Source organism: Grampus griseus (genome assembly GCF_964374135.1).
Source record: "Grampus griseus genome assembly, chromosome: 15".
In the NCBI taxonomy this organism is placed as follows: domain Eukaryota; kingdom Metazoa; phylum Chordata; class Mammalia; order Artiodactyla; family Delphinidae; genus Grampus; species Grampus griseus.
In genome coordinates, this window is record NC_139009.1 from 20,929,323 (window position 1) to 20,955,980 (window position 26,658).

The following is a 26,658-nucleotide window of genomic DNA, read 5'->3' on the forward strand; positions in this document are numbered from 1 at the left end:
CTAAATGAAGTGGAGATAGGCAACCTTCCAGAAAAAGAATTCAGAATAATGATAGTGAAGATGATCCAGGACCTCAGAAAAAGAATGGAGGCAAAGATCGAGAAGATGAAAGAAATGTTTAACAAAGACCTAGAAGAATTAAAGAACAAACAGAGATGAATACAATAACTGAAATGAAAAATACACTAGAAGGAATCAATAGCAGAATAACTGAGGCAGAAGAATGGATAAGTGATCTGGAAGACAGAATGGTGGAATTCACTGCCACAGAACAGAATAAAGAAAAAAAGAATGAAAAGAAATGAAGACAGCCTAAGAGACCTCTGGGATAACATTAAATGCAACAACATTTGCAGTATAGGGGGCCCAGAAGGAGAAGAGAGAGAGAAAGGACCCAAGAAAATATTTGAAGAGATTATAGTCGAAAACTTCCCTAACATGGGAAAGGAAATAGCCACCCAAGTCCAGGAAGTGCAGAGAGTCCCAGGCAGATTAAACCCCAGGAGAAACATGCCGAGACACATAGTAATCAAATTGACAAAAATTAAAGACAAAAATTATTGAAAGCAACAAGGGAAAAATGACAAATAACATACAAGGCAACTCCCATAAGGTTAACAGCTGATTTCTCAGCAGAAACTCTACAAGCCAGAAGGGAGTGGCACGATATATTTAAAGTGATGAAAGGGAAGAACCCACATCCAAGGTTACTCTACCCAGCAAGGAACTCATTCAGATTCGATGGAGAAATCAAAAGCTTTACAGACAAGCAAAAGCTAAGAGAATTCAGCACCACCAAACCAGCTCTACAACAAATGCTAAAGGAACTTCTCTAAGTGGGAAACACAGAGAAGAAAAAGACCTACAAAAACAAACCCAAAATAATTAAGAAAATGGTAATAGGAACATACATATTGATATTACCTTAAATGTGAATGGATTAAATGCTCCAACCAAAAGAAACAGACTGGCTGAATGGATACAAAAACAAGACCCATATATAAGCTGTCTACAAGAGACCCACACTTCAGACCTAGGGACACATACAGACTGAAAGTGAGGGGATGGAAAAAGATATTCCATGCAAATGGAAATCAAAAGAAAGCTGGAGTAGCAATACTCATATCAGATAAAATAGACTTTAAAATAAAGAATGTTACAAGAGACAAGGAAGGACACTACATAATGATCAAGGGATCAATCCAAGAAGAAGATATAACAATTATAAATATATATGCACCCAACATAGGAGCACCTCAATACATAAGGCAACTAACAGCTGTAAAAGAGGAAATCAACAGTAACACAGTAACAGTGGGGGACTTTAACAGCTCACTTACAGCAATGGACAGATCATCCAGACAGAAAATTAATTAGGAAACAGAAGCTTTAAATGACACAATAGACCAGATAGATTTAATTGACATTTATAGGACATTCCATCCGAAAACAGCAGATTACACTTTCTTCTCAAGTGCACAAGGAACATTCTCCAGGATAGATCACATCTTGGGTCACGAATCAAGCCTCAGTAAATTTAAGAAAACTGAAATCATATCAAGCATCTTTTCTGACCACAACGCTATGAGATTAGAAATCAATTACAAGGAAAAAGAAGTAAAAAGCACAAACACATGGAGGCTATTCAATACATTACTAAATAACCAAGAGATCACTGAAGAAATCAGAGGAAATAAAAAAATACCTAGACACAAATTACAACGAAAACACGATGATCCAAAACTTATGGGATGCAGCAAAAGGAGTTCTAAGAGGAGAAGTTTATAGCAACACAAGCCTACCTCAAGAAACAAGAAAAATCTCAAATAAACAATCTAACCTTACATCTAAAGGAACTAGAGAAAGAACAAACAAAACCAAAGTTAGTAGAAGGAAAGAAATCATAAAGATCAGAGCAGAAATAAATGAAATAGAAACCAAGAAAACAATAGCAAAGATCAATAAAACTAAAAGCTGGTTCTTTAAGAAGGTAAACAAAATTGATAAACCTTTAGCCAGACTCATCTAGAAAAAGAGGGAGAGGACTCAAATCAATAAAATTGAAGTGAAAAAGGAGAAGTTACAACAGACACTGCAGAAATACAAAGCATCTTAAGAGACTACTACAAGCAACTCTATGCCAATAAAATGGACAACCTGGAAGAAATGGACAAATTCTTAGAAAGGTATACCTTACAAGACTGAACCAGGAAGAAATAGAAAATCTGAACAGACCAATCACAAGTAATGAAATTGAAACTGTGATTAAAAATCTTCCAACAAACAAAAGTCCAGGACCAGATGTCTTCACAGGTGAATTCTATCAAACATTTAGAGAAGAGCTAACACCCATCCTTCTCAAACTCTCCCAAAAAATTGCAGAGGAAGGAACACTCCCAAACTCATTCTATGAGGCCACCATCACCCTGATACCAAAACCAGACAAAGATACTACAAAAAAAGAAAATTACAGACCAATATCACTGATGAATATAGATGCAAAAATCCTCAACAAAATACTTGCAAACAGAATTCAACAACACATTAAAAGGATCATACACCATGATCAAGTGGGATTTATCCCAGGGATGCAAGGAGTCTTCAATATATGCAAATCAATCAATGTGATACACCATATTAACAAATTGAAGAATAAAAACCATATGATCATCTCAGTAGATTCAGAAAAAGCTTTTGACAAAATTCAACACCCATTTATGATAAAAACTCTCCAGAAAGTGGGCATAGAGGGAACCTACCTCAACATAATAAAGGCCATATATGACAAACCCACAGCAAACATCATTCTCAATGGTGAAAAACTGAAAGCATTTCCTCTAAGATCAGGAACGTGACAAGGATGTCCACTCTCGCCACTATTATTCAACATAGTTTTGGAAGTCCTAGCCACGGCAATCAGAGAAGAAAAAGAAATAAAAGGAATGCAAATTGGAAAAGAAGAAGTAAAACTGTCACTGTTTGCAGATGATATGATACAGTACATAGAGAATCCTAAAGATGCCACCAGAAAACTACTAGAGCTAATCAATGAATTTGGTAAAGTTGCAGGATACAAAATTAATGCACATAAATTTCTTGCATTCCTGTACACTAACAATGAAAGATCAGAAAGAGAAATTAAGGAAACAATCCCATTCACCACTGCAACAAAAAGAATAAAATACCTAGGAATAAACCTACCTAAGGAGGTAAAAAACCTGTACTCAGAAAACTATAAGACACTGATGAAAGAAATCAAAGATGACACAAACAGATGGAGAGATATATCATGTCCTTTGATTGGAAGAATCAATATTGTGAAAATGACTATACTACCCAAAGCAATCTACAGATTCAATGCAATCCCTATCAAATTACCAGTGGCATTTTTTACAGAACTAGAACAAAGAAATCTTAAAATTTGTATGGAGACACAGAAGACCCCGAATAGCCAAAGCAGTCTTGAGGGAAAAAAACAGAGCTGGAGTAATCAGACTCCCTAACTTCAGACTATACTACAAAGCTACAGTAATCAAGACAATATGGTACTGGCACAAAAATAGAAATATAGATCAATGGAACAGGATAGAAAGCCCAGAGATGAACCCATGCACCTATGGTCAACTAATCTATGACAAAGGAGGCAAGGATATTCAATGGAGAAAAGACAGTCTCTTCAATAAGTGGTGCTGGGAAAACTGGACAGCTACATGTAAAAGAATGAAATTAAAACACTCCCTAACACCATACACAAAAATAAACTGAAAAAAATAAATAAATAAACTGAAAATGGATTAGAGACTAAATGTAAGATTGGACACTATAAAACTCTTAGAAGAAAACATAGGAAGAACACTCTTTGACATAAATCACAGCAAGATCTTTTATGATACATCTCCTAGAGTAATGGAAATAAAAAATAAACAAATGGGACCTAATGAAACTTAAAAGCTTTTGCACAGCAAATGAAACTACAAACAAGACGAAAAGACAACCCTCAGAATGGGAGAAAATATTTGCAAACGAATTAACGGACAAAGGATTAATCTCCAAAATATATAAACAGCTCATGCAGCTCAATATTAAAAAAAACAAACAACGCAATCAAAAAATGGGCAGAGACCTAAATAGACATTTCTCCAAAGAAGACATACAGATGGCCAAAAAGCACATGAAAAGCTGCTCAACATCACTAATTATTAGAGAAATGCAAATCAAAACTACAACGAGGTATTACCTCACACCAGTTAGAATGGGCATCATCAGAAAATCTACAAACAACAAATGCTAGAGAGGGTGTGGAGAAAATGGAACCCTCTTGCACTGTTGGTGGGAATGTAAATTGATACAGCCACTATGGAGAACAGTATGGAGGTTCCTTAGAAAACTAAAAACAGAATTACCATATGATCCAGCAATCCCACTACTGGGCATATACCCAGAGAAAACCATAACTGAAAAAGACACATGCACCCCAGTGTTCATTGCAGCACTATTTACAATAGCCAGGTCATGGAAACAACCTAAACGCCCATCGACAGACGAATGGATTAAAGAAGATGTGGTATATATATACAATGGAATATTAGCCATAAAAAGGAACAAAACTGGGTCATTTGTAGAGACGTGGATGGATCTAGAGACTGTCATACAGAGTGAAGTAAGCCAGAAAGAGAAAAACAAATATTGTATATTAACGCATATATGTGGAACCTAGAATATTGGCACAGATGAACCGGTTTTCAGGGCAGAAATAGAGACACAGATGTAGAGAACAAACGTATGGACACCAAGGGGGAAAAGTGGGGTGTGTGTGTGTGTGATGAATTGCGAGATTGGGATTGACATGTATACACTAATATGTATAAAACGGATGACTAATAAGAACCTGCTGTATAAAAAATAAAATAAAATTCAAAAAGAAAAAAAAAAGAAACTTCTAAATGATATTCTTCAAGAAGAGGAAGAAAAGTAACTCCAGAGAGAAGATCAGCAATGAAAAAGGAAAAGTTGAACAGAGAAACTGGCACTATGACGGTAAATCTATACAAATTTTGTGTGTATAAAATAATAATGTCTAACTTTGGGGATAACAGAAGGGAACCAAAATACTAGACAACAGTGGCAAAGGGGAGGTAATCCCATTTAATCTTTTAGGGTCCTTGTATTGTTTGCAGTGCGGGGGGGGCGGTTAGATGCTGATTAACTTTAGACTTTGTTAATTTAAATACATGGTGAACTTTTAAGGGTAACTGCTATAGAAATAGGATGTATAACCTTCTGATCTAAAGAGTACTCTAAATACTCTGAAGAGTATTTAGAAAAGGACAACCCCCCAATCCCCCCACAAAAACTCAATCTTAATCAGTCTAAAATGAGGCAAAAAAGGAGAAAAAAAGAGATATAGAAAGAACAAAAAGGAAGTATCAAGTGCTCTACCCACACCCACACCAGTCATCCTAGCCTACCATCCTAGCCTTCTCTGTTTGCATAGGCTCCTCCCGGATTTTGGAATACTACTTGTGTGTGTGACGTTGTTATGGGATAGGAGAGAGGGTCTGATCAGCAGTCTTAAAAAAATGGAACTATGAATGGCTTTTGTACCAGAGAATCAGCACACAAGGAGGTGATATGGAACTACTCCTCCTGTTGGGGATCTTCCAGCCTAAGGGAACTTCATGTTATGACTTGGTGAATTCCCACTATAATAGAGACCCATACTCCAAGGGTCTAATATAATGTCAGGAATCTGAACAAGGATGGCTCTGGGGCCTGGTCCACTGTGGGAAGGAGTCTAAGCGTCACCTGCCAACTCCATTAAAGAGATTATGAGTGGTGGGCAGAGAAACCAAGCAGACTTCAGAGCCGACTCAGGTTCTAATTAATCAGCTCAACACTATGGCTGAGGTGCCCTGATGTCAACATACCCTGATAGAGGACATGGTGACTCTCTCAGGTGCCTCAATGTTGTACCACACACACAGGTTGTTTCGGTTCTGAGCTACCAGCACATCACTTCCTGGGACCCATTGCACATAGGAGCAGAAGTTGAGGATCATTGTCTTAGAGCAGCTTTCAATATCATATAGGTGCAACTGAAGGAGGAAGAAGTAGATAGCACAATTAAAAGGAGATATGGGTGTCTTCTCATCTTGACAATTTTCCTAATGGTGAAATGTGGTAAGCTAACCCACCAGTCACGTACATGCTAAATTTCAAAGCTTACTCATCTTCAACTATAATCCCTTCAAGTTTATGCTGAGTTGACATATTCTGACTCTGGCCAAATAAGAGATGATCAAAAGAGCAAAGGTCTACACTCTAGGAATTTAAGTTAGGTGAAGGTCAGACTTTTTTTTCGCTGCGCTGCAAGGCATGTGGGATCTTAGTTCCTGACCAGGGATCGAACCTGCACCCCCTGCAGTGGAAGTGTGGAGTCTTAACCAGTGGACCGCCAGGGAAGTCCCAGACTTTCATTCTTAGAATAACTCTGGGCCAGAGTTACCAGCCTGGATTACACAAGTAAGGGCACCAGTCAAATTAAATGGTCTGGAAATTTGTGATGGCTTTCGCATCACAATGAAAATGAAACAAAAAATCACCAGAGAGTCCCTTTTGCCCCTGAGGTTGAACTCTTTGGTGGTACCATATTGAGATCAGAATCAATAAGGGGCTAGGGGGAGACTGTCCTCAAGCCAGCTTCAGTGCCATCAGATAAGTGTAGCTGAAGAGCACTGGAGCAGTAGGTGTGGGTTAAGGTCAGCTAGGCGTGAGGAAGAGGAATGCAGGCGTAAGGATGTTTCATGAGGATGTTTCACAAATATGATTTGTGAATATTAAGAGAGACATCAACTCCCAAATTCCTCTCTTGACTTCGGTGCCATCATGACACAGCCTCCTGAAGGGTAAAATGGGATGGGTGGTGATAGCAGATACAAAGAATGTTGATTCTTCTGTGCCTTTTGCTATGCTAATGGCATAGCCCCAAGAAATTATGTCCTATCCTGCCTCCCACAGTCCCTGCTGGCAGCTAGTACCACATCCTTTATGGACCAGTCTATGGCTAAGGCCTTAGCAACCCTCCTCACACGAAGTTTCCGGTCCCTGAAGAGAAGCTTGTGCCCAGTCTCGTTAAGTTCCAGCCAATCCACACGGCTCTCATGGCTGATGGTGCCAATGTTGTAGCCACCAATCAGGTCCACTAGAGAGTAAAGGAAACAGGGTTAATCACATACAAGGTATGAGGTGGCCTGTGAAAGTCTGGCTTTAAGAATGTTGCATTAGTCTAGAGAATGTCACTCAGGAATGTAAATGGGCAGTACAACATAACTTTGCTAAGATGCTGTATTTCTTCTAAAATTATAGAGGTTTTGTTTAACTCTGCAGTTATTAACTCAAAAGATCCAGACTCATCAAGAAATGTGATTCTTCTCTGGGACTCTTGGAGTTGTCTCAGAGCAGGTCAGAACTATGGAGCAACTGGCTTCTGTTCTCATGATGAACCACAATTAGAGCAAACACACCAGTGAGAGAAAGCTGATGAACGAAATGACCCTGGTGATCATACGTGCTCCAAGGAGTTACCTGCATATCTGACTGGCAGTGATATAAGAACACTTAGGGATAAAGAGTGGTGAAGGCACACAGACAAAATAGGAGGAACCTCTAACTAAAGTTAGGCTGGTCAGTGCAGACGATGAATATTAGTTTGGTCTGAATTTCATAGGCAATATAAGAAACAGTCATGCTTAGAACAGACCACTCAAGGTTGGCTAGGGTGCTTTCAGGGAGTCTTTTGAACAAAGCCCATTCACAGGTCTTATTGATATACATTATCAACAAGCAATGTGCCTGCTTTTGTTACCTACGCTTAAGCTGAAGACCAAATGCCAGCAGATGTCCACTACTGGGAAGACCAACTTAAAAATGAATTTTCCTTTAATTAAAAAGCAAAATGATAAATCCATGTTTTAATGCCCCGATTATAAGTACAACCATTGAATGCTAGAGCTGTGGGGACCCTATTTCTGTGAGCACCCTGAAATTACACACAAAATTATGCATGTAGATATTTTTCTGGGAAAGGATCTATGCTTTTAATTAGACACTCAAAGGGGTCGATGACCCAAAATGGTTAAGAGAAGAACTCTGTCAATGTACATTGAAGATAAGACCTACAGAGAGAGGTGACTTGTCCAAAATCTCACAGCTCATTACTGCTGAGAGAACTTAGGCCACTGGAACTTAGAACTTAAGCCACTGGACTGTATTATTATTTCTATTATAGATACTTACATTTCTGAGCTCAGCAACTTCATGTGAAATAGAAAGTTCATGAAATGTAAAAATATCTTAAGAACAGACCCATATGTATATGGAAACCTGATTTATGAGAGATGACATTACATACTAGTGAGCGAAGAATGGACTTTCGAGCAATGGTTAAACATATGGAAAAAAAATAAAATTAGATTCCTACCCACATTATGCACAAAAATAAATTCCAGGTAAAAAGCAAAATTTTAAATGCCAAAATACAGGAGGGAGTAGGGAGGGATTTCTTAAATAAGACCTCAAAACCCACAAACTATTTATTAAAAAGTGGTATATACAACACTGTAAATTGAACTATACTTCAGTAAAAAAAAAAAGTGATAAAATGGACTACATTAAACTTAAAAATGTCTAAATACTAAGAAATGCTGAAAAGGAGAGAAAAGACAAGCCACAGGCTGAGACAACAGCTGCAATGCAAATAATCATCAAAGCCTATACACACACACACAGAACTCCTTCACGTAAATAAAGAAAAGACAACCTAATTTTAAAAATAGGCAATGGATGTGAACTGGCAATTCACAGAAGAAATCCAAATGGCCAATAAACAAATGAACAAACAAATGAAAACAATGAAATATATTTTCATATACATCAGATTGAGCCAAATAATGAAGTCAGGCAATTTCAAGCACTGGAGAGGAAGTGGAACTGTGACTGCTGGTGGGAATGTAAATTGGTACAACCTCTTCAGAGAGCAATCTGGAAATATTTTAGTGAAATTGAAGATGTACCTCTTTCATGATTCAGCAATTCCATGCTGGGTATAAACCTTAGAGAACTGAAATACTGTATCAGTGAAAAACTAACAAATGTCCATCAAGAGAGAAGAGAGAAAAGATCCAAGGTAAAAATAATGAAATGTGAGGATTTGACAGAACTGGGTATGGGTACACAAGTAATAATAATATCATTATTATGAACAGCTAACATTTATTAAGCACTTATTATATACTAGGCACTAGTCTAAGTGCTTTTCATATGAAGTAGGTCCTATTTTTATCCCCATTTTGTAGATGAGGTACATTTTGTAGATGAAATTGAGATACAGAAAGGTGAAGTAATTTACCTAAGATTACACAGGTAGTAAGTAGAGAAGTGGGGAGATTTGACTCCAGAGCCCTGTTCTTAATACCTACACTACCTGGATATGTTATTCTCTAAACTTTTTAGAGAATACCATGCTATTCTTTATACTTTTTTCCTGTGCTTAAAACATTCCATGATAAAAGATTAACTATTAATATATACAGTACAATTTATAAATGTGAACATTTGTGAAATGCACATAAAGTTTGTCATCACTACTTATTAATGACAAACTATACAGAAAGTAAGGCCCCTTCCAGTTCTAAGAATCTGTGATCCTATGAAGTCTAAACAGGAAAATTCTTAAATTTGCTAATGGTTCTTTTCTACAATTCACAATTTTCCAGCCCTGAGATATATGCCTAGAGAACGTGAATAATTGTATGGGCAGGCCTATACATACCAATGCATCTGTATCTAGACTTCTAGATATAGACATATGGATTTAAACATTTCACATATCCCCTGTAAGAATGAGGTCACACATTTACCCGATGCCTCTCAGATTCCCGGATTCTCCACTGCACACAATCCTGTGACGTGGAAGTGCTTTATAAACATCTATTTTGTTATTACAATTATGAGAGAGTCTTACTCACCTATAGCAATAGTCTTAATATCAACAAGATAAGCCAATTTCTTATTATCCTCCGTTCCTCGCTGGCGCCTCTCATTAATACGGACACTGAAACATGAAGGGTCAGGTGAGGCAAAATGGGCTTAGGTAGCTGGGATGTTTAATAGGAGCTCTGAAATACCATACGGGATGAAGATTTTAGATTAACCTGAGGATATAGGAGATAGAAGTCAAAAGGAATTCTTTTGGGTTTCAAAAATTTAGAGAACCTTGTGGGGTTACCTGATGAGATGGGGGTTCATGAATTCAGTACGTACAGAACCCAGGGTATCATTACTCCCATATTCCACCAGGGTTAGCTCTCCAGCATTGAAGATCATGCATACCTGGGGGTGAACGGAATTGTTATACAGTGGAAAGATTACATGAAGAAAGAGAAAAACAGTCGAGGGAGGTGTACCATGAGTTCAAAGTGACACCCACCTTTCTGTTTATTCTATTCCTCTGCCTATTTCACCCTCCCACTTTATCTGCTGTTTTCTCAACCCCTTGCCACTTGCCATCCTGCTACACAGAAGCTAGAAGGAGGCTTATCAGGACAGTGATGGTGAATCAAGCTCTACTCACATTTTCATTTTCAAAGAAATACTTCTCATTGCCACCAGATCCCTGCCAAGCTACCTGTTAAGGGGGGAAAAGACATAAGGGACAATGTGGATAACTATCCAAGACGATGCTGAAAGAACAGGGTGGGATGCAGAGAGATGGAGTTGGGGGAGGCTTTGACATTGCACAAAAGAGATGCTATGTCAGATTTTGCCCTAGTCCCTATGCTTCTGGGAGATGGTGTACAAACAGTCCAACAACGGTGATTCATATTCCGGGATTCTAAGCCTCCCGGGTCTCATCCCCTGAAGCCAGGTCCCCAACACCAGAATGTTAGAGCTTCCCATGGAGATCTTCCCCCAGGGACTCTGGCTTGCCTGAGTAGCACCTCAGGACGCCCCATCCCCACCTCTCCATTTTTGGTTCCTACCTCACTAAGGCGATTAGTGTTCAGGTCCCCCAGCAACAGTGTGTCTGACGTGTGGGCCACCAGGTAGCGTTCTTTTCCCAGGATTTTCACCTCTTCCACCTCATAGCCATAGTGTGACTTGAGTACCACTCGGGTCCCCGATGAGAGGTTCTTCACAATCACCTTGGCAGGAGACGAGTCTGAGCTCCCCAGGCTTCCCCCAATCCGAAAGAGGGGTGAACATGCTGTGCCCTTCGCCCACCTTCACAGGGCTAACTAAACAAAGTATCATCTTTTTTCCTTGCCTGGCCTAGGATATCCTTGGTAAAAGGGACACCTCACATTTACATAATGCTTTACTATTTATGAAATACTTTAATATATTATCTCTTTTGATGTTTATAATACATACGATTCTGAAAGTTCCACTGGGTTAAACCAATCACTCTCCCTATGTTCCTGTAGCTCTTTGTACAAACTTTTATGATAACTTTACCACAGTGTGCTGTATTATTTTCTGATATGTCTGTCTCCTTTGCTAAAACGATCTTCTCAAATAAGGGACAATGTATTACAGATAACTATCTTTGAATTCTCAATGCTTAACAGTGCTGACACATAAAGAATGGATAAATATTTCTGGAGAAAATGGAAGACTAAAGGAATCAATGAATAATAAATGAAGGAAAGGAGGGTGGAGGTAGAGAAAAGAGAAAAGTGGGCTCAGAAACTAAGAAATGAGCTTGCAACATCATACACAGTGAGTTCAGAGGCCTTAGAACAAAAGAATTCAGAATTATAATCCTATTTATCAACTTCCCCAGTTGCCATCCTATAGGCAGTGAAGTTTTAAACCAGGAAGGTATAAATGGCAATCTCTGTACCCCTTAAACCTGGTGGTTAATCCTTTTCTTACAATAAGCTGTAAGAACTATAGCAGGAAAGTTGCCAGAGAGTTGCCCTGACACATTCTATTCCTCAGAACAGCTCTGCCGGAGGTTGATTTGACTCTGTGCTGAGGCCAGACCGCAGGGAAGTACTACAAGGATGAGTGAGCCATGGCAAAATCTCAGTGTGGCAGGCTGTCAGCCGCTTACCTGGCTAGGTCCCACATACGTCAGCTCAAACTTATTCTTGTAAATGCTCCTTCGGAGGCAGCAGTCAAACTGTTCCACTCCACCACAGAGTGTGCCCTGGAGGGAAAGTGACAGCATGAAGGGTAACACACACAGTACGTAGGCATGTAGAGGGTATTTAGAGATACTCTCAAATCCTAGGTTCTAGAACCTACAGAAGAGTTGGCAGTAAAAGGGCTGGTAGTTTTTGGAAGTACCAGCAGGAAAGAGGTGGCAATTGCAGGACTCAAGAGCATCACATAGTGATGGGATATAAGGGAGAAATCATCCCTGCCTATAAAACTCTTGTCCCATGTGGCCTCCAATAAGGTATGCATTTCTCTTTCCCCTGTAACGTCAGAGTTTTAGGTTGTGGTCAAAAGGGAAGAGGACATTCTCTAGTGTCAGGAGAGGGTGCTTTAGGATAGGTGGGATTTTTCTTAATTTGAAAAAAGTCACCAAAGCAGAAAGGGGTTACTAGTCACACACCGCACAGAGTCGTGAGCCATCCCGCTTCCAGGCCAAGGCAGTGATGGTGTATAAGTTGGCAATCTCCTTGGGCTTTGCCTCTTCCCAGATGCTTCTTCGAGGGCTCCAGTTGAGTACCCGAAGTCTGAAATTAAGTATGTGGCTTTTAGAAGAGTTGGAGGCTGAGAAAAACTGAAAATGGGCCTGTAACGGAAGGAAATTAGTCTTGCTACATCAGAGAACAGAGGAAATAAAAGAGAACAGACAAGTTGGGAGGTGTAGTAGGAGAGGACAAAAGTGTTCAAAGGAAGTAAATTGGGAAAATCAAGTCAAAAGTAAAATGAGGTAAGAGAGATAGGAGTGGAGAAAATAAAAAGAGATTGTGGCTGGTGAGAAAAATGAGCTGTTAGCGATAGAGAAATATGGAAAAAGAAAAGAGAAATGGTAGGAGTCAGAGAAGAAAGAAAGGAAGAGACAGACACACATGAGACTGAAGGGGACAGAAAGACAGGACTGACAAAGCTGGGGTTAAAAGCGCTCCAAGGAAGAGATGGAACCCAGACTCTAGCTATTTATTCACCGTTCCATCATTCATTCATTCATTCATTCACCAAACATTTGAGCACGTATTATATACTAGATGCTAATCTAGGCCCTGGAGACTTAAAAAAAAAGAGAATAATAGGCCCTCTTCTCAAGGGCTCTTCAATTTAACCAGTTAGATACAAACACCAAACTATAATATAATGTGATAAACACTAAGCCAGTGGTCTGAAAAGGGGCAAAGGGAGCACAAAGAAAGTGGAGATGAATGCTGCTGTGGAACCCCGGGGAGAGGCAGAGACACAACAAGAGCATGGTGCACCTTGGAACTGCCGACACGCCAATGGACGGTAGGAACAGGAAGAGGAAAGTGCACGAATTAAAACCTAAGAATCACTTGATTCTGATCCAGTCTCCCACTCTGGCTGAGAAGCAAAACTGGACTAAAGAAGAGTGTACACAGGGAAAGCAGGCAGAAGCTGCAACTGGAAAGGAGACCCACCTGTCATAACTTCCCAGCACAACAGACTGGCCCCCAGGACTTGCTGCAGCTGTGGTGAACTCCCGTTCCTGAGGGTCACGGCTATAGTCAAAAGTTTGTAGCACGTGGCCTTCCTTTCCATAGGCCACAATCCTCCGATCACAGCCTGCAGCCACAATGCTGTTGGTTGCCCAAGCCAAGGCATAGGGTGGGCATGGGTGGTTCACCAACTTCCCCTAAGACAGAAGTAGAGGGTTTCAATCACTCTGACTCTGAGGACTCCACCTCAGAAACTTCTCATTCCTAGCATCTGACACACTCACTCTGACAACCCTGCTCTGCAGGAATCTTTCTCCCAACACTTTCCCACCCTAACACATCTTAACCCGAAGACGTCACAAATTATCTTTCTGTCTTACACTCACGCACACATCTTTTATGACATATATACACACTTACTGATCTTGTGTTCAAGAGGGAACCTCAAAATACGTGTGTCTGCAGATCTTTAATATTCACCTAATAAGGCCCCCCCAAAGGAATCTGTCCTACACATTAACCAATACCATATAGGCCCACAGGGAGCATATGGCCCCTTTATTTCAGGAGGGATACATTTAATGATTACACAAGTAATTCTTAACATAAATGATTCAAGCAATAGAGAATTACATAGATTAAAACATGAACCTTCCTTTAATCCCCCATATTTTCCCTCTCAAGAGTAAACAACCCTTTTTTTCTATGAATTTATATACATAAATATATATTTTACATAAATGAGAATAATTTTCACTTTTCATTACCCTCGGAGTCTTTATTTCTCTTTGCCTCAAGGTCCCTTCCACCTGATTCATCCTTTCCCATAAATATTAAGCTCTGGCCTCCGAAAAACAAATCCTCTCTGTGGCCTCAGCCAGGTGTCTCTCTGCCTGAGGTCTCATTCCTCTAGCCTCCTCTCCCAGCACCATGATCTAAAGTCCTTAGATGTCCAACCTCCTCTCGGAGAGTTCTTGGGATTTCCTTCTCCCCCATTCCAGAGCATCCTTTATTCATACCTGTGACTCTCCAGAGCCTTCATCATCAAAGAAGTACCTAACAATGGTGCCATCTGCATGACCAGAGAGAATTCCTTTCCCAGAGCAACTAAAAAAGGGGAAAAGGAGGAAAGGAGAGAAATACAGGAAGACATTAGAGCATCCTGTCTCAACAAGAAAGTCCCCTTTGTCTGTCAAACACTACCCTACCTGCGGTTCCTGCTACCAGCCCTCTCCATCTTTCATACTATGGTCCCCCAGTCCAGAGTCCCCTATAGCTTTTCCTACCATTTCCAAGCTTTTGGGATACTGCTCTTCCTTACTCACTTCGTTGTCAGGGACACCACGTAAGAGTCTGTCCCATAGATGGTAGATGATTTATTAGTTTTGGTGTTTGCCAAACGAACCTGAAAATGGGAGAATGGACAAAAGTCTGGTTAGGCTACTTTCAATTTCACCCAGGTCCTAAGGAAAGAAAAAGAAAAAAACAAAAACTGTTCCCTGGGTAGTCACCCCAGTACACAACTTGACCCTAAGGGAGAAGATTAACCATATACCTCTTTCCAGAACCATTATCCCCATGCACAATATCTCCTGTATTTCTCTTCCCTCCTTTACCTTCCCTTCAGCCAGTCCAAAGACAATGATGTATTCTGCTGGCCACTGCAGACAAGTAACAGCACTCTGTAAGAAAGAAAGAATGAAAAGGATAAACCTGTCTATGTATGTTAGCACTTTGATAACAACCTGAGCCTGAACATCCCACCACATGCCACCACTCCAACCACCTGTAGGGAAGGAGAGGAGGGGACACAACTGGGCTCTAAGGAGGAAAGCACAGGGGGATGAGCAGCCAGGCAGTACCATTCACACAGTAGGAAAAGTCAGAGCCAGATGTTAACAAAGACAACTTCTCGTTGTATTTATAAGCGGATATACTGATACATGCTTGTTCATCCTAATCTCCCAGGGACTGGTTTGAACTTTACCGTCTGGATGAACTTGTTACAGATGACTTTCTTGTCACCCCTGTCAAATAAAAGGAGGGACGCATATTACAAACCACTTCCATGAATAAACGGGCACAAATGATGCTGGGGGAGGGGAGGAATTGTAGATACCTTCCCTGGCCCGCTAGTGTTTCCTACCACTCCATAGAAGCCCTCAAAGGAGCCTGAGTAGCTTTGGAAGAATAACAAAGACAAAACATCACTCCAGGCTCCCCAGGATCTCACAGGGCCTCCTTGTTGATCTAAGACTGACTCTTCCAGGGATGGGATCATAGAACACGTGGTGCATGCAAAGGTAGGGAAGCTACAACAACGGACTCCAGAGGGCCTCTGCCTTCCAAGCCCCAGCTGGCTCCTCAACCTCTCTATTCCCCCCTTCCCAGTGAGGCATTTCTTCCTGCCTTTCCCTTCTTCTCTGGGACACCCCATCTCCCAATCTCTATCCTCACCAATCTTCTCCAATCTTGTAGACATAGATGATGTTGTCAGTCTGTCCTATGGCAATCTTGGTGGAATCAGGAGAAAAAGCCATGCCCTTCACCATATAGCTCTTCCTGCCATACTAAGAGTCAAAAAGAAAAAAGGAAAGAAAAAGAAGTAATGAGTATCCTTAAAAGGGAAAAAAAGGTGGACTTCCCTGGTGGCACAGTGGTTAAGAATTTGCCTGCCAATGCAGGGGATATGGGCTCGAGCCCTGGTCCGGGAAGATCCCACATGCCGCAGAGAAACTAAGCCCGCGAGCCACAACTACTGAAGCCTGTGCGCCTAGAGCCCGTGAGCCACAACAAGAGAAGCCACCACAATGAGAAGCCAACACACTGCAACGAAGAGTATCCCCTGCTCGCCACAACTAGAGAAAGCCCTCACGGAACAACGAAGACCCAACGCAGCCACAAATAAATAAATAATAAATAAATAAATTTTGATATATAAAAAAAGAATACTGTGCTCTAATCTACAAAAAGAAAAAAAACGAAGAAAAGGTGCCTGTGTGACTGTAGTGGGCTTGAGGGCTTTATACTGAGAAAAGGAAGGGCGGGCCATTTCCTATGCCTGTGGCTAGGAAGCAGGATAGGAAGTTTTCTAGACTTATAGGGTCCCATCAACAGATTAAGGTACACATGAACGTTCCCTTCACCTTCATGTCGGCTGGTTTGGTGGAGAATTTATCTCTTCGCTCCCCATGTTCATCATACAGCAACACCACTCGGTCCACTGCGCAGACAGCAAATTTGGCATTGTTCTGGGACCATGCCATGCAGGTGACCTTTGCAGCTCCATCCTGCAGAAGCAAAGGGGCAAAAATAAACCCAGGTGCTGGTCTAGAACGCCAAAAGCATTTCTAGTTCCATTACTTCTAGTGTGACTCTGGTCAACTTTCCTTCTAGCACAGTCCTTAAAACAAAGAGATCCCCATAATCCGTCCAGGTCTCCAAGGCCACAGAGCCCCGGATGGTGAGAACAAAGTGCTTCTAGAAACCCATAATGCAAATGCACTAAGAGGTGACATGGAAAATCAACTGTACCAATGTGTCCCTGCAGTGGCCTCCTTATTCCCTCATTCCCCAGGTCTGCTACTGAAATAAATGCAAAGTTTTGGTCTTTAGCCATTCATTCAATTAATGTTTTTTGAGTACCTTAATAAAAAAAGGCACTTGGCCAAGGGCTAAGAGAGAGACAAAGAGCAAAACATGGTCCCTGCCCAAGGATCTAATAAGATGGTACAAAAAATGGGAAAAGCCCCATAAGAGAGGCACATATAAAGCACTGTAATAGTTTGGAAAAGTCTGAGATAATTTTCCACTTAAATGATCAACATTAAGCTTTGAAGAATGGATACAGTTAGGTAGGGAAATTACCTGAGGTAGAAGGAATGGCATGAGCAATGGCAGGTTCTGGTCAATAAATAGTAATTTAATTTAGCTGAAACTATACTGTAAATAGCAGAATAGAGGAGGTAAGTCAGGAAAAACAGACAAGAGGCCAGTTCAACAAGGGTCTTTGAAGCTAGGCTGAGTTTGGGCTTATTTGGTAGGAAAGGGAGAGACAGTGAAAGTTCTGGAATGGGAATTAAAATAATCAGAGTTGTGACTTAGGATAAACAATGCCACTTTGGTTTTTGTCTTTTTTTTTCCTTAACAATCCACTTCACAGAAGCCCAAGTTAGAAGCGATCAACTCCCAGTGAATTATTCTTGCCATGTCTGTCCCTTCCACCACCAGCCCTGGTGGTCTGTGGTTCTGCACTAAGGATTTCCCTCCTTGAAATAAAAAATTTAATTTCTGCTCCAACTGTTTAACTACTTGGGCTCTACAGCCCTGGCTTAAAACATTGTTAATTTTTACTCCTAAACTACCCACTTCCAAAGTCAGAGGTAAAAAAGGCATTTTTCATCAAAGTCCTCAAACTGGAGTCAGAAAATAGCCACACCACCACCTTTAGCCCCCTCCAACTCTTGACTAAATTAGGTTAGGAGGGTAGAGGGCTTATCAATTATTGCCAATCATCTTCCTTAATCATTTTGCCCAATCCTGGGCATTCAACCCTTACCTGCATCATGACATCATCTTATTTTGAAAGATTGAAGGAAGATTTCATTTCCAATTATTCCATTAGGGTAAAAGAATTTTAGAAATACAGATTCAGAGAACAGTTTACTGAGCAATGAGCACACCTCTCTTTTGTTCTAATTTCCTTCTATTCTCTTAAAGCCACATTCTCTGTGAAGCCTTCCTGATTCTCATAATCAATCAATTCTCCTTTCTCTACAATACGTACCTCACAGGACTGTAGCGAGGATTACATGAGGTAGAGAACAGAATAATAGCTAACCTTTAACAAGCATGGACTAGGCACTTTGCTAAGTGCTTGATACGCATTATCTCATTTAATCTCATAACTGAGGTAGAAGCTATTATTATGCATCTTTTACAGATGGGGAAACTGAGGCACAGAAAGGTTAAGTAATTTGCTCAAGTTTACAAACACAGTTTAAGTGGCAGAACCAAGATTTAAACCCATGTGTGTCTGACTCCATAATCCACAACACTAGCTTCTTTACTTATGCTGCCCTGGTACACCTTAAACATTCAGTTATGACAGATATTCTTATTAGCTTTCTATTATTTTGTCCTTTGCATTTTGAATGTCCTTCTCTCGTCTATCAGTTTTCACGCTGCTTTTCAGTTCACAACGTTCTCTTGTGTATACTACTTCCTTTAATTCTTCCCCCTAACCCCCTAAGGCTGCGATTATTATTACTCCCGTTTTCCAAATGTAGAAGTTTGGGTGAGTGCTCAGAGAGCCTGTGTGATAAAGGCTAAAGTCAGGGGCATCACATCATTTATTTAAAGTAGTGGGGCGCTAGGACTTGAATTCTGGCCTCCTGACTCCGAAACCCAGCCTTTCTTCACCATGTTCTAGGGCTCCTCCCTCAGTGTCCAGCCTCTTCTGAATCTGAGATCTTCACCATCAGAACGAACGGTGTGGTCGTTTGCACTCCTTTAGGTGGGGCTTACACCTAAAGCGCTCATTCGAGAGGTGTAGATTAATGTTCGTTGTTTACACGTGCGCCTCTGCCTCTAGTACGAACCTCTTGAAGGCAGGGGCAACAGCTGAGCAAGTTCTGGATCCCCTGGAGCCCCACCATGGGACCTGGTACACAACCGATTCGTTAATGGAACGAAGTGAAAGCTACGGTGCTCAGCACTCCATCTCACCTACGCAACACTCTATGGACGTAGCAGAATCCGAATCACAACTATAGCCTTCGGTCTTCTGCACACAGTAGGCGCTCAACGTTTTTAAACTTCAGTCCCCCACTCTTCTTGCAACATTAAGGCGGGCGAGGGAGGTAAGAAGCACGCGACTCCTCACCTGAGGGCTCAGCAGGGTCCTCAGGTGCTTCAACTGCATGACGAACACCTGTCTCTCAGATGCCAACAGACAGCGGACAACTCCCGTGGTTACCTGGACAACCCGCCACGCAGCCGCAGCGGCAGCCGCTGACGCAGAAGCGACCTGAGCGCGACACGCGTCGCAAGGTCACCGCGTAGGTTCGCAGCGAAGCAAAACAGAACCCGCGCAGCCGCAGTGAGGTCTAGGGCGGGACCCCACGCGCGCAGAGGGCTTGATGAATTCTCTCCTCGACCAATCCCATCGTGGCATGCAAACCCAAACTCCAGCCACGCCCACAAGCCTTCCGCAATCTCCGGGGTCCTACGTAATCGTAGTCTCTCTAGCTGTTCGATGTACGTAAGCGTGGCTGAGTGCCTTCTTTTTTTATTTTTTTTTATTTTTGCGGTACGCGGGCTTCTCACTATTGTGGCCTCTCCCGTTGCGGAGCACAGGCTCCGGGCGCGCAAGCTCAGCGGCCATGGCTCACGGGCCTAGCCGCTCCGCGGCATGTGGGATCTTCCCGGACCGGGGCACGAACCCGTGTCCCCTGAATCGGCAGGCGGACTCTCACCCACTGCGCCACCAGGGAAGCCCAGAGTGCCTTCTTTTAATCTACACAACCCTGGAGGAAAGCAGGGTAGTTGCTATTATAGGCCTTTTACAGTTGACGGAATTGATCCTAAATAGGTTATGTAACTTGCACAGGATCACAAGGCTGATAACGATGGGTAACAGGGAATACTCAGTATGTGTCTGCCAGGTACCGTGCAAAGTGTTGCACATGCATTGTCTCCTTTAATCTCAAAGCCACCTTTTGAAGGGGATAGCATTATTAGTCCCATTTTACATAACATGAGACTCAGGATTAGAGGGGTCACTTGCCTTAGCTAACATAGTGCGTTAAGGACGGGACTGGGATTCGACTCAGAGATGGTGCATTTAAACACCCTTTGTATTCCTTCTTAACTTCTAGCTCCCTATCTCCATCCCATGCTACTACATACCCTGTGACACTCCTATCCCCAGAAATGATGATGTATCCAGAGTCTTCGGAAGCAGTGGTCAGAGAGAGGTAAAACACCCTACTTTTGAAATGGAAAATGGTGAGTTTAAGACTGCTGCTTAGATCAGGATGCTTTATGGTTTAGGGCAGAGGGCAGACCAGAGCTTGGCTCACCTGACAGGTGTAGTCTTGTGAAACCCGGGGGTGGAGCTTGGTTAGGTTTAAAAGATACTGACTGACTTCTTGATCTTTGTTTCGATTGGGGTCCCTTTCAGAATTATTGGTCTAATTTCTTGTAACATACCAGAGAGATCAAGATGCAAAAAAGGACAGTTATTCATAAGCCACCTCCCGGAGGATCATACGTGGAGAAAACTGTTACCTTCCAGACAGTGTAGCATATGCTGTCCAGACAGATTCTCAGTTCTGAAGTCTTTCCCACAGAGTGCTTGCAAATGTCAACAGGTGTTTCTTTCACTGGCACCAACCTCCCCGTGGAACTTAGGAAAAAGTAGAGGACAGTCCCTATTTTCACAGGAAACAAGTAGGCCCCAGAGCCCAAATTATAATTCTTTTTTTTTTTTGTTAATAGTAATGTTTTTTTAAATTTTTATTTATTTTTGGCTGCGTTTTGGGTCTTTGTTTCTGTGCGCAGGCTTTCTCTAGTTGCGGCCAGCGGGGGCTACTCTTCCTTTTCGTGCACGGGTTTCTCACTGCGGTGGCTTCTCTTCTTGCGGAACATGGGCTCTAGGCACGCGAGCTTCAGTAGTTGTGGCGCACGAGCTTAGTTGCTCCACGGCATGTGGGATCTTCCCGGACCAGGGCTCGAACCTGTGTCCCCTGCATTGGCAGGTGGATTCTTAACCACTGCGCCACCAGGGAAGTCCCCCAAATTATAATTATTTTGACAAGAGAGTTCCAACCCCAGTTTTATTTCCAGAATCCTCCTCTGGATATAATGGCCGAGAGTGAATATAAACTCATTTATTCTTCACAATTATTACTGACTTTGACCGAATGAACAGAGAGACATACAGACAAAAGGGAAAGCAAGGGCAGGGAAGAATAGGCACAGAAATGCATGGGAGAGGAACACCTGGCACCCAGGGATCCATTAGTGTAGCTGTTCTTTCATTTGTCCCAAGACCCTGTTCAGTCCTTTTCTGAAAATTAGCTCAGGGTTGATGAAATCAGAGGAATAAATGGTGAGGAGCTGGGCTGCCGATGTGGGCAGTGAAGATAAAAAGGCTACTGGCCCTCTCATGTGCCATAACCTTAGTTTCCATTAGTACATGAAGAATTTATATCCTCTTTTTTTCCTGCTCCCCCTTCTCACCCAAAAAAGGAAAAGGATCTAGGGCCTTGGTTTTCTATGCCTCTTTCTGGCTCTGCTCCACCCAATTCCAGGCTGGAGAATCAAAGCAAACACCTTCAAATAAGAGTCTGCTCCTGTCAAGTTGGTGGTGGTGTGAAGGGCCCTTGTAGTCAGGGGAGAGACAGTGGAGAAATGTTTTCAGCATATTAGACAGTATCCCATACAGTCGGCTCCAGTTTGTCCAAGAAACTTTATTGGAAAAATGTCCAAGGAGTGAGATCACCAGCAGCTGAAGGGGCTGCCAGGTGAGAGGGGGCGCACCTGAGGCTCCATGGAAGACATTGGAGTAGTGCAGTGCAGCATCTGTCTCCAGGCCCAGACAATTCCTTTTATTTGCTGGGGGAGGTGGCGTACCCACAGAAACACTCCTCTCTGAGACCCAGAGGCAAGATGTGGGGGCAGCTGGGGATGCCAAGGATTCTGATGCAGGTGAAATGGGGGCCCCATTTGGGACCTAATGGGATAGGGTTGAACAAGTGACTCTCTCCTGGACCTGGGGGATGGAAGGACATATCCCATCTGATATCCACTCCCCAGGTCTAGGGGCTCAGACCCTAACAGACCTACCTTCTGGCCCTGCTCACAGTGGAAAGAGAATGGATGCCAGGCCTGAGATTGTGGGAGTGTCATTACCCTCTGGGAGACTGTGGGATCCTTCAGTCTTGGGCAAATCACCATCTTGGGCTCTCCCTGACCCCATCCCCATCCCCAAGATGTTAGTGCATCTGTCTTCTGGTTCTGTTTCTTCACTCATACGTCAATGGTGTTGATGGAGGGTGAGTTTTTCTGTGAAAGAAGATGGCTTGAGTCTCATTTCAGGAAGGCGATAGCCTCCTCCATCCCAAATTTCCATTCTCCCTCTTCTCTTGCCCCTCTGTGGCCCTTCTCCCTTTCCCTTACTGCTTCTAGAGGCAAAATCACCCTTCCCTCCCTCTCTGGCCGCACATCACCTGTCTCGCCCCCACTGGCCTTCCCTGAGGACTCTGTTCCGGTCCCTTCCCCTTCTCCTTGGGGTTATTGTTGGAGTCATTGTCCTTGATGATGTCATACTGACGGCAGAATAGCCCAATTACAGCTGAAACACAACAATACAATCTGAACCTTGATCTTGACCTCCCCACTCACAGCCTCGAAAGGCAGTGAGATACCCACACTGTTTCTAGAAAATCCGAGAAGAAAATCTTTGAATTCCTGGTCCCCATGCACAGGCACCACCTTCATCATCCTCTCTGGGCTCCCCAAAGCCTCCTCTCCCTCTCTTCAAACTTTTCCTGCCCATCCCTCTCAACTAAACATCTCCCCACGCCACTGCTCTCACCCCCTTTCTCCCAACAACCTTCACCAACTCCCACCTTCACTGAGCCCCACTCAATCCATGGTCCCCTGTCCAGCTGCTTACTCACCAGCCCACATGAGCAACACCACCACAATGATGACCACTTCCCCCGTCTGCAGAGGTCGCTCTCCATCCAGACCCTCCACTGTGATGTCACCTGAGAAGGAAGGAGACGGACCCCAGGTTACAGGGAGCAGCTAGAGAGCTATGTCTGTGCAGACAGTTAAGGTTGGAGACGCTGGGGATTAGAGCCAAGGAAGACCCATCACAGCGTTGTCACTGGTAGCCCCTCTCTGGGAAGCTGTTGGTGGACAGGTGGTTAGAGACCAAAAAGCCGGGGGGCTGCAGGTCAGATACTCACTCATGCAGGCTGCAGCTGCTGTGAACTGAGGCTGGGTAAAAGGAAGCTTAAAAGCCCTTCCCCCAAGGAATTCATTACCAGCCTGTCTATACCCGGTCCCCTGCCAACCTGCTTTCCTTCCTTTTCTGGCAGTACAGTGAATTAAATCATCCTTCTATTCATCTAAGCTAGACGGCTGCTTGCTTTGGGGAAGTAAACAGGAGACCAAAGACCAGGTAAAGAGCCAGAGAATCAAAGCTTTAGGGAGCAAGGAATACCTGAGACCCTCACCTGGGCTCGAGCTGTTTGAGGGTAGCCGGTCAGAACCCTTGAGAGTTCGGAAGTGCACCCGCGGCCCTGGGGGGCTCTCTCCCCGAAGGCCGATGCTCCTGACCTGCACTGTGTAGTCACTGTCTTCAGCCAGGCCCCAGAGGGCACATGCCCGAGTGGTGGTGTTCACCTCCCGGATCACACGTTGCCCCGGTCCATTCTGTCGCTGCAGGGAGTTGATGAGAGAGGAGGACAGCCTCACCCTGGTCCCAGGCCACCTCCTGAACATCCAAGCACTCCAAGGGAGTAAGGGTGAAAAGGGCAGCGTGAGCCAGGGAATCCCAGCTCCCAGATTCTCCCACAGCTGGGAGGGGAGCTGGGGTGGGGAGGGAGGTGACAGAAGGAATGTTCAGAGATCCAAGGACATGGGTTGGGGTAGCAGAAGGGTGATTCATACTTGCTGGGAAATGGAGTAGCCAATGACGATGTTGCCTTCTGGGACGTCCCAAGACACAGTGGCCGAGTTGGCTCTGAGGTGAGTGACTGTCACATTCACAGGAGAGGGAGGCCGGTCTGCGGGTGCCAGTGCATTAACCGGTTAACAGGTTCCACCCACAGACTAACTCTGGTTACCTCCCACCCTCTCCCCCTTTACGCACCTGCTCGTACAAAGCCCAGGTCACAACTGACCAGCAGGAGGACAGTGGGGCTTAGATATGGAGAGAGGGGCATTAGCGAAGCCATGGTCCCCACTGAGTCCTCTGGGAGGCACTGGGGCATCCGTTTGACATCCAGGCGGGGGTCCTGGAGGTGGCAGGAGTTGTGGGAGGGTCAAGGACTTGCCAGAACGAGCGGGTGGGCAGCAGCTCTCCCGGTCTCCCCACGGCCCACAGCAGTCCCAGAGCCCCCCTTTTCCCCATGCCTTCCTGGCCCCCGCCACATCCCGGCGCCCCTGGTGCGCGGCTCTGCTCTGCCCACACCCACCTCCGCCGGTCCTCGCGGTCGCTCAGGCCTCGGGGGGCTGCTCGGTGCCCAGAGGGCGGCCCATCGCCCGACTCCGTGGCGCTGTCCCTACCCCATCCCGGCGCGGGCCCGGCGAGGCGGGCGGCGCTGGACCAAGCTGCGGGCAGAGGGCGGAGGCGTAGCGGGCGCGGGCCGCGGGGCTGCGAAGCCCCCCGAGCTCCGACCGGCCGCGCAGTCTGTCCGAGAGCAGGGGGCGGTGCCGGCGCGGCCCGGAGGCTGGCCTGGGTCCCCGGGGCGGGAGGCGGTGCGGCTGCCTCCGCCGGCCCCTGCAGCAGATGTGACCGTCCCGGCGAGCCAGCCGCCGCCTTCTGCAGAGCTGGCCCCCGTCGCTCCGCCGCAGCCCGGCCGGGACGTGCGGGCCCGCCCCGCCCAGCTGGGGTTCTCGCCGCCGTCATCAACGCCCCCCCAACCCGGTTCTTTCGGAACTCCTCCCACGACCCTCTCATTGGCGGCCTCTCGGGCCCCCAAAGCTCCCGATCCCGGCTCTGTGTGATAAGCCCCGGCAGGGGCGTGGGGGGCGGGGGGATGTCGGGAGAGGCGCAGGTGCGAGGGTCTCAGGCACCTGGGAGGCCTCTCCCTCCCCAGATGGAATTAGCCGAGTTGGGAAGTGGAATTCCACCTCCGGTGCCGGAGGGGACAATGATGGAGATAATAATTATTTTGACAATCTCCTACTTGTAGACTGCGTCAGCTTTTAAGTATCTTCCCCATTCATAATCTGATCTTGATTCCCTTCATTCTCTCAGTCATTCTTTCATTTATTAGGCAAATATTTATTGAGCGTTCTCTATATGTCTGGCATGTTAATAGCTGGAGATACGGCGATTATTAAGGGTGCTGGGTTTATAGGGGAAATTTAAAGAGAGACGACCTGTTTCTTGTCTTAGCTCTGGGACTTACTGTGTGGCCTTAGACAAAGAGGTTAATCTAAGTCTCAGGTTTCCCACCTGTAAATCAGAGCATCCAAAACCTCACAGGGCTGTTGTGAGGATCAAATGAGGCAACGATCTTTATAAAGCTTATAACACTGTGTGAATGAGAGATTATGATTAATTGCACCAATTTGTTAGTTACTTCATTTATTCAATAAACATGTAAATCCTTAAGTTATTTCATGCTTTGGTTGAGCATGAGATCTGGAGTGAGAACCTGGGTGTGGGTCCCAATTCTGTCAGCTGTGTGATCTTCAGCAACTAACTTAACTTCTCTGAGCTTCAGTTTCATCATCTGAAAAATGAGGGTGTCAATATCATCATCTTTTTAAAAAAATTGAACCGTAATTGATTTACAAAGTGTTAGTTTCAGGTGTACAATAAAGTGATACATATATACATATATTCTTTTCCAGATTTTCTTCCATTATAGGTTATTACAAGGTATTGAATACAGTTCCCTGTGCTCTACAGTAGGTCCTTATTGTTTATTTTATATATAGTAGTGTGTATCTGTTAATCCCAAACTCCTAATTTATCCCTCCCCCCCACCTTTCCCCTTTGATAACCATAAGTTTGTTTTCTATGTCTGTGAGCCTATTTCTGTTTTGTAAGTTCATTTGTATCATTTTTTTAGATTCCACTTATAAGTGATATCATATGATATCCGTCTTTCTCTGTCTGACTTACTTCACTTAGTATGATAAATTCTAGGTGCAAATGGCATTATTTCATTCCTTTTAATATCTTCTTAATGTATCTAATGAGATACTGTATGTGCAAATGCATTGTTCAGTGTAAATAAATGTT

At 43.7% G+C, this 26,658-nt stretch overlaps 3 protein-coding genes across 4 annotated transcripts in view; 1 reads left to right on the forward strand and 2 right to left on the reverse strand.

Annotated features, from left to right (window-relative positions):
* IFT172 (intraflagellar transport 172) overlaps positions 1-19,684 on the reverse strand; it is a 41,909-nt gene extending 22,225 nt beyond the window's left edge. For both annotated transcript variants that reach the window (XM_082671975.1, XM_082671974.1), the window contains exons 1-16: positions 19,549-19,684; positions 16,811-16,954; positions 16,122-16,234; positions 15,652-15,691; positions 15,281-15,346; positions 14,990-15,069; positions 14,684-14,771; positions 13,647-13,861; positions 12,623-12,746; positions 12,116-12,211; positions 11,040-11,201; positions 10,631-10,684; positions 10,286-10,389; positions 10,026-10,111; positions 7,089-7,201; positions 5,928-6,095 (exon numbers count right to left, since the gene is read on the reverse strand). In XM_082671975.1, coding sequence (XP_082528101.1) covers positions 5,928-6,095; positions 7,089-7,201; positions 10,026-10,111; positions 10,286-10,389; positions 10,631-10,684; positions 11,040-11,201; positions 12,116-12,211; positions 12,623-12,746; positions 13,647-13,861; positions 14,684-14,771; positions 14,990-15,069; positions 15,281-15,346; positions 15,652-15,691; positions 16,122-16,234; positions 16,811-16,954; positions 19,549-19,587 — 1,692 coding nt within the window. In that variant the 5' untranslated portion in view covers positions 19,588-19,684. The remainder of the gene's footprint in view (positions 1-5,927; positions 6,096-7,088; positions 7,202-10,025; positions 10,112-10,285; positions 10,390-10,630; positions 10,685-11,039; positions 11,202-12,115; positions 12,212-12,622; positions 12,747-13,646; positions 13,862-14,683; positions 14,772-14,989; positions 15,070-15,280; positions 15,347-15,651; positions 15,692-16,121; positions 16,235-16,810; positions 16,955-19,548) is intronic.
* Positions 19,685-19,743: 59 nt separating this feature from the next.
* The window catches only part of GCKR (glucokinase regulator), a 29,782-nt gene continuing 22,867 nt past the window's right edge, over positions 19,744-26,658 (forward strand). Inside the window, 2 exon segments of the mRNA XM_082672734.1 lie at positions 19,744-19,922; positions 20,543-20,672. Of these exon segments, the coding sequence (XP_082528860.1) occupies positions 20,670-20,672 (3 nt within the window). The 5' untranslated portion in view covers positions 19,744-19,922; positions 20,543-20,669.
* FNDC4 (fibronectin type III domain containing 4) lies at positions 22,468-24,955 on the reverse strand. The gene is made up of 7 exons (XM_082671785.1): positions 24,878-24,955; positions 24,553-24,697; positions 24,351-24,466; positions 23,915-24,119; positions 23,351-23,440; positions 22,898-23,022; positions 22,468-22,733 (listed from the first exon to the last, which is right to left on the reverse strand). Exons 2-7 carry the CDS (start codon positions 24,671-24,673, stop codon positions 22,698-22,700), a joined length of 693 nt encoding a protein of 230 aa, XP_082527911.1. The 5' UTR covers positions 24,674-24,697; positions 24,878-24,955; the 3' UTR covers positions 22,468-22,697.

Bases quoted from the DNA above. Each gene is read 5' to 3' on its own strand.
- FNDC4 (XM_082671785.1), bottom strand. From the start codon at position 24,673: ATGCCCCAGTGCCTCCCAGAGGACTCAGTGGGGACCATGGCTTCGCTA. The intron at 23,441-23,914 runs GTGAGGGTCTCA...CTTCCTTCTCAG, and splicing joins CTCAAACAGCTCGAGCCCAG to GTGACATCACAGTGGAGGGT. The intron at 22,734-22,897 runs GTGATGTGCGGC...CTTCTTTCACAG, and splicing joins GGCCAGTGGGGGCGAGACAG to AAAAACTCACCCTCCATCAA.